At 39.5% G+C, this 13,686-nt stretch overlaps 1 protein-coding gene across 3 annotated transcripts in view; it reads left to right on the top strand.

The window, feature by feature from the left end:
* Positions 1-13,686, top strand: part of CGNL1 (cingulin like 1) — a 122,889-nt gene that overhangs the window by 46,170 nt on the left and 63,033 nt on the right. For all 3 annotated transcript variants that reach the window (XM_073303764.2, XM_073303762.2, XM_073303763.2), the window contains 4 exons: positions 775-876; positions 1,865-2,013; positions 3,480-3,615; positions 5,800-6,012. In XM_073303764.2, the coding sequence (XP_073159865.2) occupies positions 775-876; positions 1,865-2,013; positions 3,480-3,615; positions 5,800-6,012 (600 nt within the window). The remainder of the gene's footprint in view (positions 1-774; positions 877-1,864; positions 2,014-3,479; positions 3,616-5,799; positions 6,013-13,686) is intronic.

Below are 13,686 nucleotides of genomic sequence, written 5' to 3'. Positions count from 1 at the left end.
GAAAAGAATGCTGAATATCCTCTCATTACAATGGGATGAATTGCTGTTTCTGCTGTGTGTGTTTTAAATAAAGAATTTGTCTAGGATGTTGTTTAAAAGCAATAGTGCAGTAACATAATTTGACAGTCTGCATATTCAAAAAATAAATGTTACTATTACCTGCCAAGATATCAGTTGTGTTTTTTTAATTCTAAAAGAAACCTGAAAAAAGCCTATTTGGTACCATGTTATTGATCAGAAGACTGAATTTGAAGTACCTTATCAATTTATTTTATTTTAGATTATGGGGGATCAGATTGAAAATATGAAACACAAGTGAATAATTATAAAAAGTATCTGTCCAAATTCTGCCATCAGAACCATAAACTCAACTCCCACTGATGTCTGTCAAAGGTGCACAAAGTAATCTTGGAGTGGAATTTGGCCTGAAGTGTTAGTGGTTTATTCAATTGCTGTTTGTTGGGTTTTATTTTTGTAGAGCTATACAACGCACACATGATTCTTTTGAGATGTTTTCTGTGCTACTGGAAATATGCCTTGAGCAAGCAGCAAGAAGTTGAACAAGAATTACATCCTAGTGTATTTGAAAAAATTAGGTTATCTCAAACCATATTAAAACTGTCCCATAGTAACTTTCATAATTCTGCCTAACTGTAAAAAACAAATTATCACTATGTTTTTTTATTAGTTATGTCTGTTGATTTAAGTTTTTTAAAAGGAAATTGGAACATAATATCTTGGACTTTTAGGATTAAACATCTCTTTTAATTGCAGGTTTCTAATTCTTCAATTGAAGTCAAAGCATTGCTGGAACAAAAAACAGAACTAGAGAACAAGGTTGCAGAGCTACAGAAAAAGCTGGATCTAGAAATTAGGGTATTATATTTTGTTACTTACATTATAAAGAATAGAAGTACTGTTGCAAATGTGATGTTCTAAACAAGTGACAATCCACCTGATAAAGCGAACATTTTCTTTTATGTAAGATTTATGCTAAACTTCCCAGTAAACATTCTGTCCCTAAACTAATGATTGTGAATGCTTTGTAAACTTTGTGTGCTTATGTAATATGGGGCTTTGAATTTTGGAACTTTTATGTGAAGAGAATATTGCTGGGGTTATGAGCTCAAGACCTAGAAGATTCTGTGCATTTCTCATAATTCCTACATTTTAAAAAAAATCATTATGTATATATCAGTAAATATACAGTAAATCATGCTAATGTTCTCATGTTAGTGGGTGGAATTTGCATAAGTGCTTAATATATCAGACAAGTGTGATCATTTTGAATCATATAGTTACATTTTTGCTTATATGGAAGATTTTTCTTTTTTTAAAGAGTGTGCTTTTCTAAAAATAATCTCTCCCCATTGTTTGCTTTACATAGCCCTTGGGATGCCATGACGGAGAATTACATAAGTGAAACTTTCTCAAATAGCTGCAAAAGTAAAGCTCAGAAAAAAATCTTTGTAACTATACTGATAAAACAGGTACAGCGTTCGTTTTCAATCTGGAACTCGAAATGATTAAGTGCTAAAAAGCACTGAAGAGGCTATGGAGGCAATTTAGTTGTAACAGATTATAGTATGCTTTAAGTCTGTGATAGCGATCAGTGTAGTGGAGACTGATTGGCTAATACGGAGACGCCTTTCCTTTTCATATTTCTAATAAGAGTCCAGAAGCCATGCTTATCTTCTCCAATACAGGTCTTGTTATGAGATTTCATAGTCTAAGTAGTTTAATATTGTAATTGAAAAAGAATGAAGTATTGAGAGTGAATCTTTTCATACTTTTAAAAACAGGGCCTTTAATTTTGTTGTTAGCATGTTACCTCAGCTTCATTCTTTCATTGTGTACAATTTAGAATCAACAAAATGCCAAAGAAGAGAGAGACACTATAAGAGCAACTCTGAAAGATCTACAACAGCAACTTGACAAAAGTGTACAAGAAAAAGATGCCTTAAAAAAGCGTCTAGGAGAAAGTGAGAAGGAACTCAGGCAAAACTTAGAGGAGTGAGTTTCTTCTAGAAAACCTCTTTGTGGAGTTTGTTCATCTATTAAAACTGCAGATTAAATTTATCTATCACTCCCCCCTCTCCCCCCAAAGTTGATGCTTAGAAGACACTAACTCAGGGGTGGGCAAACTTTTTGGCCTGAGGGCCGCATCGGGTTTCTGAAATTGTATGGAGGGCCAGTTAGGGGAAGCTGTGCCTCCCCAAACAGCCAGGCATGGCCCGGCCCCTGCCCCCTATCCGATCCCACTGCTTCTCGCCCCCTGACAGTCTCTCCCCCCCCCCCCCCCCGGGACTCCTGCCCCATCCACACACACCCTGCTCTCGGTCCCCTGACCGCCCCCATACCCCCCGCCCCTAACTGCCCCATCCACCCCCACCCCCCCCGGGACTCCTGCCCCATCCACACACACCCTGCTCTCGGTCCCCTGACCGCCCCCATACCCCCCGCCCCTAACTGCCCCATCCACCCCCCCTCCTTCCTGACTGCCGCCCATAACTGCCCCCTGCTGCCCCATCCAACCACCCCTTCTCTCTGACTGTCTCCGGACCCCTCGCCCCTAACTGCCCCCCCGTCCCATCCATCCCCTCTTCTCCTTCCTGACTGCCCCCCCCAGGACCCCTGCCCCCATTCAACCCCCGTTCCCCGCCCTCTGACCGCCCCAACCCCTATTCATGGCCCTGACCACCCCCCCAAACTCCCCTGCCCTCTGTCCAACCCCCCGCCCCCTTACCACGCTGCCTGGAGCACTGGTGGCTGGCGGCACGGCTGCACCAGGACAGGCAGCCGCTCTGCGCAGCACAGAATACCGGGTCAGGCTGGGCTCTGCAGCCCCACTGGCCAGAACGTTGTGCTGCACGGCGGCGTGGCTGCGGGGGAGGGGAGACAGCCTCCTGGGTCAGGAGCTCAGGGGCAAGGCAGGACGGTCCCAGGGGCCATAGTTTGCCCACCTCTGCACTAACCCAATACAATAGCAAGTACTGCTACTTTTATTATTACCTGAAGTGTTTAAACTACTACCTCAAAACTGACCATCTGGGAGTATCTGAGGCAAAACTAAGATTTTTTAAAAAAATTTTAATATTTGTCTTAAGGTAGGTTATACTTATGCTGCATGGTCATCCAGTACAGGTAGGTTTTTTAAAACACAGAAATGCATGAGCGCTACAGTCAACAATGTTATCAATGAAAAACATTTAAGTCTAAAATAAAGTTCAGTATTCCACATGTGCATATTTGCTGCATAAGAGAATATCCCATTTTTACCATTAGAATGAAGACAAGGTCTCATTCTCCTTTGTGGGGTGGGGGATGACCAATATGCCCTGCACAGCTTCCACTATTATTGCCTCATTCGATCCCATCCCAGGCTGGGAGAGTGGGAGCAGGTCCTCAGAGTTTTATGCTACTTGAAAAACAATTTAACACCACTATAAACCTAAACTTTTCTTTTCCCCCTTGATGAGACTTTTTCAAGTGAAGATGGAGCGGGAACAACACCAGACTGAAATCCGGGACCTTGAAGACCAGCTCTCTGAAATGCATGATGAATTGGATAATGCAAAGCATGCTGTGGATGGGGAGAAAGAAGTTCTGATAGAGGTTAGTAATAAAAGAAGCTCAAGAATAATGTTCATTAGGATATCCTGAACAGTTGTATCCATGTCCCATTGAATGGGAGTTGTGGAAACAAGTATCGAATGTTAAAGATTGCCAGCTAGTACATACTGGCTTCCCCTTTATATTGAGGCCTCTGGGATGAGATATGAACTGCTTTGGTGTTTATCTTTCAACTTGTGGTCACTTCTCTCTTTCTAGGACATGAAAGTACGCTATTGAGACACAGCAGACTAAGAAAACATAGTAACTGTCATGTAAAGTATTTTGTTGCAGTTTTAAAAATCCTCCCAACAAATCTGCCAGAGTTCTCAATGGAAAAGACTCTGATGAGCAGAGAATGGCTTGAGTAAAACTCCTGGAAGCTAAAGATATTCTTTGTTTAACTGATTTGAAAAACACACATGCAATCTGTGGTGTGACAGATATAACAGATTTCGCAGTAGCAGCTATGTTAGTCTGTATTCGCAAAAAGAAAAGGAGTACTTGTGGCACCTTAGAGACTAACAAATTTATTTGAACATAAGCTTTCGTGAGCTACAGCTCACTTTATCGGATATAATGCATCCGATGAAGTGAGCTGTAGCTCACGAAAACTTAAGCTCAAATAAATTTGTTAGTCTCTAAGGTGCCACAAGTACTCCTTTTCTTTTTGCAGATATAACAGAGTAGTCTTTCAGGCCAATTATGTCCTTCATCAATTTTCTGAGGATTTTAGCATGCAGTTTATAAGCTAGTTTTACATTGATAGAAAAGAAAACGGAGAAACCTACAGTCTGGGCTCCCACCTCAGCCCTGTAGTGAATGAGTGTGGCACCTTCATTGAAGGATCTTGAAGCATTTAACAAATATGAATTAAGCCTCATATCACCCCTACAATGCAGGTAAGCCTTATCCCAGTTTTACAGAATGGAGTAGTGAGGGATACAGAATGGAATGGAGAATAGAATGAAAAGGTTGTGAGTGTGACTCATCCAAAGTTACAGCGAGGCTCGGGCTGATCCAGGAATAGAGTTAAGCTCCATCTAGGAGAGCACATTTCTTTTAATACAAGACTGTAAAGAAAAGCTGACCACAGCAAAGCAAGTAGTTCTGCGGAAAAGGACCTAGGGGTGACAGTGGATGAGAAGCTGGATATGAGTCAGCAGTGTGCCCTTGTTGCCAAGAAGGCCAATGGCATTTTGGGATGTATAAGTAGGGGCATAGCGAGCAGATCGAGGGACGTGATCGTTCCCCTCTATTCGACATTGGTGAGGCCTCATCTGGAGTACTGTGTCCAGTTTTGGGCCCCACACTACAAGAAGGATGTGGATAAATTGGAGAGAGTCCAGCGAAGGGCAACAAAAATGATTAGGGGTCTAGAACAGATGACTTATGAGGAGAGGCTGAGGGAGCTGGGATTGTTTAGTCTGCAGAAGAGAAGAATGAGGGGGGATTTGATAGCTGCTTTCAACTACCTGAAAGGGAGTTCCAAAGAGGATGGCTCTAGACTGTTCTCAATGGTAGCAGATGACAGAACGAGGAGTAATGGTCTCAAGTTGCAGTGGGGGAGGTTTAGATTGGATATTAGGAAAAACTTTTTCACTATGAGGGTGGTGAAACACTGGAATGCGTTACCTAGGGAGGTGGTAGAATCTCCTTCCTTAGAGGTTTTTAAGGTCAGGCTTGACAAAGCCCTGGCTGGGATGATATAACTGGGAATTGGTCCTGCTTCGAGCAGTGGGTTGGACTAGATGACCTTCTGGGGTCCCTTCCAACCCTGATATTCTATGATTCTATAAGTAAGAAGCACATTGTCACATCGTTGCTTAAATGTGCATGTAGAGCAATAAATGAAAATGTTATTTCGGCGGTGACAGTAACAAAAATATGTAAGAACAAAAACATGGAGGAGGAGTAGAAAAGAGATGTGGAGAGCAGTACCCAGCCATCAACAAAAATCTAGGAGATTTATTATGCTCTGCGTGAACAGTAGCAAGGCCTGCGAGAGAAGCAGCAGAGCCAGTTGAGATGACGCAGCTGAACCAAGCAGAAGATATTTTATATCATATTCTGTAACTGAAATATCATAGTTGTATAGAAACTGATTATGCGTTTCCCAATATCTATTTGCTAGAACCAGCTAAAAAAGAGGTGTTTTAATTTGAGCATTTTTTAAACGTTTTTTAGGAGCTGATGCAAATGAAGCAGAATCTGCAAGAAATATTCATGACAAAAGAACAACAAGAAGAAATATTGAGAAAAAGGGAGCGGGAACTGACTGCTTTAAAAGGAGCTTTAAAAGAAGAAGTATCTAACCATGACCTGGAGATAGATAAACTTAAAGAACAACATGACAAAGAACTTCAGAACCTAAGAGAGGCTCTAGAAGAAGCAACAAAGGTGAGCTTAATGGTGACAATACATCTTTGTGAGAAAAAATTAACCTATGCCAGGCTTTTTGGATTATACGCTTTAAAATCCTGCTGTGACCTCAGCACAATAAATAGTTAAAGTTTTGAGCTAGATCCTCAGCTGGTGTATATCAGTGTAACTTCACTAATTTCTGTGGAGCTATGCTGATTTACAATAGATGAAATTTTGACCCAAAAGTCAAATAATTATTTACCACTTGCTTAATTTTTCTTCTCTGTAGACTGTGAAAGAGAGTGTATGACAGAAAGGTGTGGTAGACCCAATGGCATGACTGAAACACTGAGGGTTGCCTTTAGATTGTCAAGTGCATCTTGCTCACCAAAGATGACAATGCAGTGGCCTTTCTGGATAGGACCAGGAGTAGGGTGACCAGATAGCAACTGTGAAAAAATGGGACAGGGAGTGAGGGGTAAGAGGCACCTATATAAGAAAAAGTTCCAAAAAACAGGACTGTCTGTTTAAAAATGTGACATCTGGTCACCCTAACCAGTAGCCTTTCTGAGAAGTGTGAATCTGATGCTGTTCTCCAGAGGATCCTTCCAGAAGCTTCTCAGAAGACAAAGCAACTGGGAGTCTTTGTACGCTTTTTCTAAGTGTTTTCATAAAATTAGAATTTTGTTCTTACAGCAGGAGGCTGGTGGTGTCTCAGATATCCCCTTCTTTCATTTTATGTCAAATGTGTCTGTTAAATATGGGAGTTCCAAAATGAAACATATCATTGACCTTTCCCAAAATGGTACGCCCAGTCCTGTGCATAGTAGCCTGATCATAGTCGACAGGAATCAGTTATGTTTAGGGAGTGGTGGGATTGCAAAATAGTTTTGCAGGCCCAATCAAAGATGCTCATGTTAGCTCTGAACTTCACACCTGATCCGCATACCTGTTGGTACTAGGTGACTTGTGGGTATCTTGATATTACTGGCCCAAAATATACTGAAAAATGAAAATAGGCTTTTGAAAGAAGGCTCTGTTTTATATCTAGTGTGAGGGGAAGAGACATTTATAGAAAATGCTGTGAAAGACACTGTATATTTGTTATTTCTGATACAAATACAATTTATTTGAATGGTTTAAAAACTGAGATTTTTAGATGTTTACACACATCGGTTTATTTGTAGTGCGCAGTACCTCTTGTTGAGTTTGTCTAGCTGCCCAAATTTGTCATTTTCCTTTATCTGCATGCTTATACTGAGATATTTGCTTCACAGTGAGCTGCTTCAAGTAAATTAGTCTTTTTTTAAAAGAGAGAGAGAGAGAACTGGAACACTTAAAATCATTTTTTTATTATACAATAATTGTTGTGACAGCTGAACCCCAATGAACCATCTTTCAAAGGTACTCCATAGTAATTTACTGTATTTCAGTTATGGTGCTGTAATTGCAAATGACAGGAAATGAATGAGTAGTCTGTTTGGTACAACAATAAAGCAGTCTGGGAAACAGCTCTATAACTGGGTTGCTGTGGCTAAGAGGTAGTTTATAAATAGCCATTCTTTACTTGCCTGGCATAGACTCTGATAGTGAGTTTAATCTGATGTACAAAAGTGAAACTTAATTCATTTTCATTGCTCTAAGGGCACCTCCTGCTCTGTCTTTTTACTTTCAGTGATTTTCTGTTCTTTAAATAAAACAGTTTATCATAATGGTTACAAGCATTTTTATTCCTCAAATGATTAGCAAGCAAAAACCAGACACCGCAAAGAACATGTGACTAAGACCAGTTGTAGTATATTTGACAGATCATCTATCAGGAGACTATAACTTGCCTTTCGAGGGGGATAGACTCTGCTGTAATGGGTCATTTCCATATCTTGACTACTAGTATCTTATATATGACACAATTTATTAGTCTCAAAAATATGTAGTGGATACACAACCATATACTACGAAAAGCATAGTTTATATAAGAGAAGTTGTGTTGACCTGTTTAAGTGTTGTTTGCATTATTAGAGCATGGAAAGATTTACATTGTAGGACAGGATACAGGAAGTTTACATTAAAGGTTGCTGAAAAGAGTAATTCTATTGTATGCAATGAATCAAGCAGATGTGTAAATACTGTAGGAATAGTTTACACATAGGAGGAAGGAATACTGGTATCTTGTACATTGGGCTACATATGCGTCAGTGTGCATACAGGGTGGTTCGTTTTCATGTTGCATCCCTGGCCTCACATTCCCTGTAACAAATAATGTTGTTTATAATTTGTCCCAGCCCTAAAAGGAACTGTTTTCCCTGCAAACAGGAGGGGATCTTTACAGCAATCCTAGATCAATAGAAAGGTGTCCACTCTTGGAGATATCAAATGGATTGGCAGGTACAGTACTGAGCTCTTACAGTATGCATGACCAGCACACCACTTGTATGTCTTTCATTCCAGGTTAGAAACATAGCCAGGGTAATCTGATGGGAGTTCAGAGGCAGATGTCTGTCACATGTGCAGCTCTGTACATGTGCTTATTGATTTAATGGTTGGTTTTGGCACAGATCATTGGTAAACCATGGAGTGATGATGTTTAAGTACTGATTTAAGGTTTCCTTTCATGGTTTTTATATTAAGATCTTCATTTTCTTTCTTGTAACAACCTTCCTCCCTGACTTTTGTGACCCATCATTGCTTTAGTTTTCATTTTGGTGTCCCTGATTGACAGTTACACTTGCCACAGAGAACATAGTTTCACTTATTAATGAAATGCTTCCAGACTCTCAATAACATAATGAGCAGACACTGGTTTTCCATTTAATAATACTTCTGCACTTCTATAGTACTTCTCCATCCAAGGATAAATAGCATTTTACACATACTGATTTAATGGCACCTCTCTAATGACAGTCAAGGATATAGAAGTAAGGAATAAGACTCCCTTTGCCAGCCACTGAAATTCAGTCCTCTCTGCTGTGGAATGCAGTGCACAAGTGTACTTGGCCGTTTAGGGAAGAAGGTGGAGAATTTTGTCAATAAATAACAATATCAGTTTGGAGGTTAGGGAGGCAGCTTGTAATTATCTGAGTTGGAACTTGGTCAGCACAAGACAACATTGCTACTCTTATGAAAAGTCCCATGGAAACTTTAATGACCATACGTTGGCAGGTCACGTAAGTTTTAATGACGCTTTTTCATAGACAGCATCTCCAATGGGTTCCCCTTCCTTCTTACTTTTAATTGTTAAGAACCACCAGTGTGCTCAGTGCAGTAGACAGCATGGAAGAAGACAATAATCCCTGTTCCAAAGAGTTTACAGTCTTATACAGAAAGACTTTTAAAACTTTTTTTAAACAGAGCCCCAGTCATGCCGCAACAATGTTTTTGCCCCATCAGGCATTGGGAGCTTAACCCAGAATTCCAATGGGTGGCGGAGACTGCGGGAACTGTGGGATAGCTACCCACAGTGCACCGCTCCGTAAGTCGATGCTAGCCACGGTAGTGAGGATGCACTCCACCGACTTATTGCGCTTCGTGTGGACGTACACAATTGACTGTATAAAATCGGTTTCTAAAAGTCGACTTCTATAATATCAACCTAATTTTGTAGTGTAGACATATCCTTGAAAAACTACTGTCCCTTAGAAGTGTCTCTAGTCTAAGTACTGAGCAGGCCAGTTCCTGCCTACCTTGTGAGATCACTGTCTCTATTTAAGTTGAATAATGTAATGCTTTCTTTAAAAAGCAACTCCAGAGGTGCAATCTTCAACCCCTGCAAGTCACATTTTACAAAGTACCGAATGCCATTTGATTCAGACTGGAATTATGTTACTTAAGTAGCCAAAGAAAGGAAAAGAAATAATACATAGCTCTAGATAATACATTTTTATTGAACTAAGACAAAATAAAAGTAATGGCTCTGCACCTTTGGGTCTTCCAATTGTTTAGCATGAAATTTAAACAACCTAAAAATAAACCTTTCAAATTAGTATCAATTATAATTGATGCATCCACGTTAACTTTGCCTTTGGAGAATGTTTTTCTAAAAATTCTGCACTAATTTATTTTCTGAGTCTTTAAAGCATAAAACATATGACTCTGTAATAGAATTTCATAATCTCCAAAGTGCATCACCATGAAACAAAGTTTTTGCACATCTAGAAATCTACTTAATGATTTTGGCAAGTCATTAGACAAATTCTACAAGGTACAGATTATAGGATCAGTCTTTCTGTAAACACCCTGTGAAAATACAGAGTGTAATTTATTATTTTTGAGGCTCTCTTAGCCTACTGTATGTTTTGTTGCAGGCATATTATCTGAAAGTAAGTCCAATGCTTGTGTCTTCATATGTCTGTCTGACAGTGCAATCAGTGAGGCCCTTAAATCTTTATCAGTAGGGTAGCAGTGTGTGCTTATTTATTTTAATGTGGCTCTCAACTAATGGTTATGGCTCATCCTAGTTAAGTTTGGTAAGATGGGGATGGAGAGGAAACTTATTCAACCAGCTACAGTACAAGCTTAGAACATTAGTTAATATTTTACTATATTCTTTGCAACTACTTATGACCTTGACAAAACTGTTGGCATAAGCCAATTTGAGAATGTCATGATACATAGCTAAGAAGATAATATGATACTGAAATAACTATTTATTTCTTGAGAGGTTAATTCTTGCTATTGTAACAATGTTAAATGCTCACTATTAAGTCCTGTTTACATTACAAAATAGAATTGTTTGTTTAGTATGTTCTGTGTAACAAAGATGTTACAAACACAGGCACCTGTTGGGCTGTAATCTTTTGTTCCTTTTCCCAGATGAAAATCCAAGTAGTTTTGAAAATGATATTGGGTATATAACACAAAACAGTGAAAGTGTTCCTGGCTAGAAAAAATATTCAACTGCCTGACAGGTGGTTTGATTTTATTTAAAACATTTGTTCTTCAGTTGTCCTATTTTGAGGTAGTCACTTACTAGAAAACAATTGATAAAGAGATTATAGTTGGTAATGGAGGGGAAAATACTGTATGATCTTGTATTTATATATATGTGCTTACCTCCTGTAATGTAGTGAGTATTCAGGGTAGTTGCAGCACATACCACTCTGGGGTCAGAGATAAACATACCTTTAAAGCTCTAGTTAATGAGTGACTAAGAACCAGTAACCTCCAAAAGCACAGTAATATGTTAAAACAGCCAAGTTTCTTTTTGAAAAGAGGTGCATTGTAAATAAAAACAATGACAGAACTGTAATAGATTTGTCATGTGGTTATAACTGCCTGCTATTACTACTACTCTTCAGTTTGGTACTCTTAATATTTCTGTTCCCCTTTACCGCATATGTCACTTATCCAATAAAATTTTGCACTTGTTGGCGCTTTTCATCCCAAGATCTAACAGCACTTTATAAAGTTACATGCAAGTTAAAATGATTTGCACAAAGCTGCAAAGTGAAAAAGCAAGAGAATTGGTAATAGAAAATAGTCATATTATTCCCAGTCATGAGCTTTAATGACTAGATGACATTGCCTCAATAATTAATCCTACTTGTTTTCACTGTAAATATACAGTGTTATAACATGAGTGTTGCCCCTAACTTGAGTCCCATCCACACTCATACCTTTAACTTGAGTGTGGCTGTGCTTTTAACTCAAGTTAGCTGGTCCTTCAAGGAGTATAGGCTACATCTCGTGTTAGCACAACTTGTCAGTTGCTAACACTTTCACTCTTTGCTGCTAATCCAATCACTTTGCAGTTCACGTGTTTGTTCACCGTGTGGCAACTCTCACTGAAGGTAGGCTAACTTGAGAGGAGTTAACTTTGCATAACGATTTTCTGTCGGAAAATGCAGTTTCAGCAAAATCCAAAATTTCCTATGGGAAATTTTTCTTTTTTCCATCAGGAAAATTGCAATGAAATTTCATTTCAGGTGGACTCACCCCAGATTGGAATATTTTGAACCCACCCAATACAACAAAACGTTAAACTTCATTTTCCTGTCACATTGTCTATGGGAGTTGTAGTTCTGGCCTCCGTTCTCTTCTATTGGCCCGACACCTTGGAGGACTACTTCTCCTATTAGGTAATGTGCTAATTAAATCTGACTGTGTTGTGTGATGCATTATGGGAGATATGGCCCAGCTAGGGAGCCAGGCCCATAGGAGAGAATAAGGGCATCAGACTCTCGAACTACAACTTCCATAAGGCAGTGTGCCACAATGGGAAAATGCAGCTTAATGTGGAAATGAGTGTTTTGAAGTGTTTTGAGTCATTTTAGCAAACTTAAATGAAACATATCAGTTCTGGGAAGGTCAAAATGTTGTGTGTATGCATTAGGATAGTCTTTAATTACATTGTCACATACATTTTTATTCTACTTGACCCCTGCCTTATTCAGTGCATGGATGGTACTCAGTGAACAGCTGTTCCATATTTTTGTTTTCTTCTCATTGTTCATCATGTGGTCCCAGGCTTTCTTTACTGCATGCAGTTCAAACCATGCTCTGAAGACAGAATTATTCATTTCCTCATGGGCTTTTTTATGGTGCTTATCAGTACAATATCTGAATGTTTTTCAAATATGAATTAATTTATCTTCACAACACCCCTGGGAGGTGAGGGGGTGGTAGATGGGGAACTGAGGCACAGAGAGTAAGGTCAAGAGTATGCACTAATTTTGGGTGCCCAATTTGAGACATGTAGGACCTGATTTTTCAGAGCACAGCTGCCAGTGAGCCTGGTGCCCACCCCAGTGGGCAGGTCTGAGAGTGGTACAGCCACTCCGGAGGAGCTGCCTGGTCTGGGTTTCCAGTAGAGTCCTGCAGCTCCACAGACATAAATTTTGTATCCACACAGGGCTCTACTTCCAGAAAAGTCTCAGTCCTGTGCCAAGTGAAGTCAGTGGTAAAACTACCAACACCTTCTAGGGAAGCACTATCAAGCCCTGTATTTGTAACCTGGGTCATCCATTGCAGCCTACTTGCCTAGGTCGAGGGACTAGTATAATTCTATTTATTATGCAGGATAAAAGAAAAATAAACTATATGTTCTTAACTGTAACCTTTACTCAGGGCTTGTCTACATGCGGAGTTGCACCAACTTACCTCTTAATTAAACAGGTGCAAATGGCTGGGTGGACACTCTTATTTCAATTTAACCCACCAAAATAAGCCTTAAACTGAAATAAGCACCCACACAGCCTTTTGTGCTGGTTTAATTAAATCAATTTACATATACTGTTGCAAATTTATGTGTAGAAAAGGCCACCGTATTTTATACTATATGTTTTCAGGGTAGAAGTGGGAGAGGGAATATTTATCTGTCCCTGAACATGTGCTGTGTGTCCAGAGGGAGCACAGCAGAAACTTACCACAGTGTATGTTCCTGCCCTTTAAATGTCCCTCATTTTCTGCAGGAAGTTAGTCTTTAATTTATTTTTTTTAAATGCGGATTTTGTGTTCATTTGAATGAACCTTGTAGGCAGGAATTTTCCCACAGGAGAATAGGACTTTTAAAGGGCAATGCTGTCATTAGTGAGTTCTACTTATTATGGAGCTGAGGTGCTTAAATGTAGCCTTAGGTGTAGTTGTTGTTTTTCAGTAGGGAAACTTTGTCACAATTGTGTACATGATGTAGTCAAAGGAATTTTAGAACTGGGCTGTTTTTAGTTGAGATACATACTATTGCAGTTCCATTCTAATTACCATGGACAGTAATTT

Source organism: Lepidochelys kempii, chromosome 10 (genome assembly GCF_965140285.1).
Source record: "Lepidochelys kempii isolate rLepKem1 chromosome 10, rLepKem1.hap1, whole genome shotgun sequence".
Taxonomy (NCBI): Eukaryota; Metazoa; Chordata; order Testudines; family Cheloniidae; genus Lepidochelys; species Lepidochelys kempii.
This window is presented reverse-complemented; position numbering and strand designations above follow the sequence as displayed.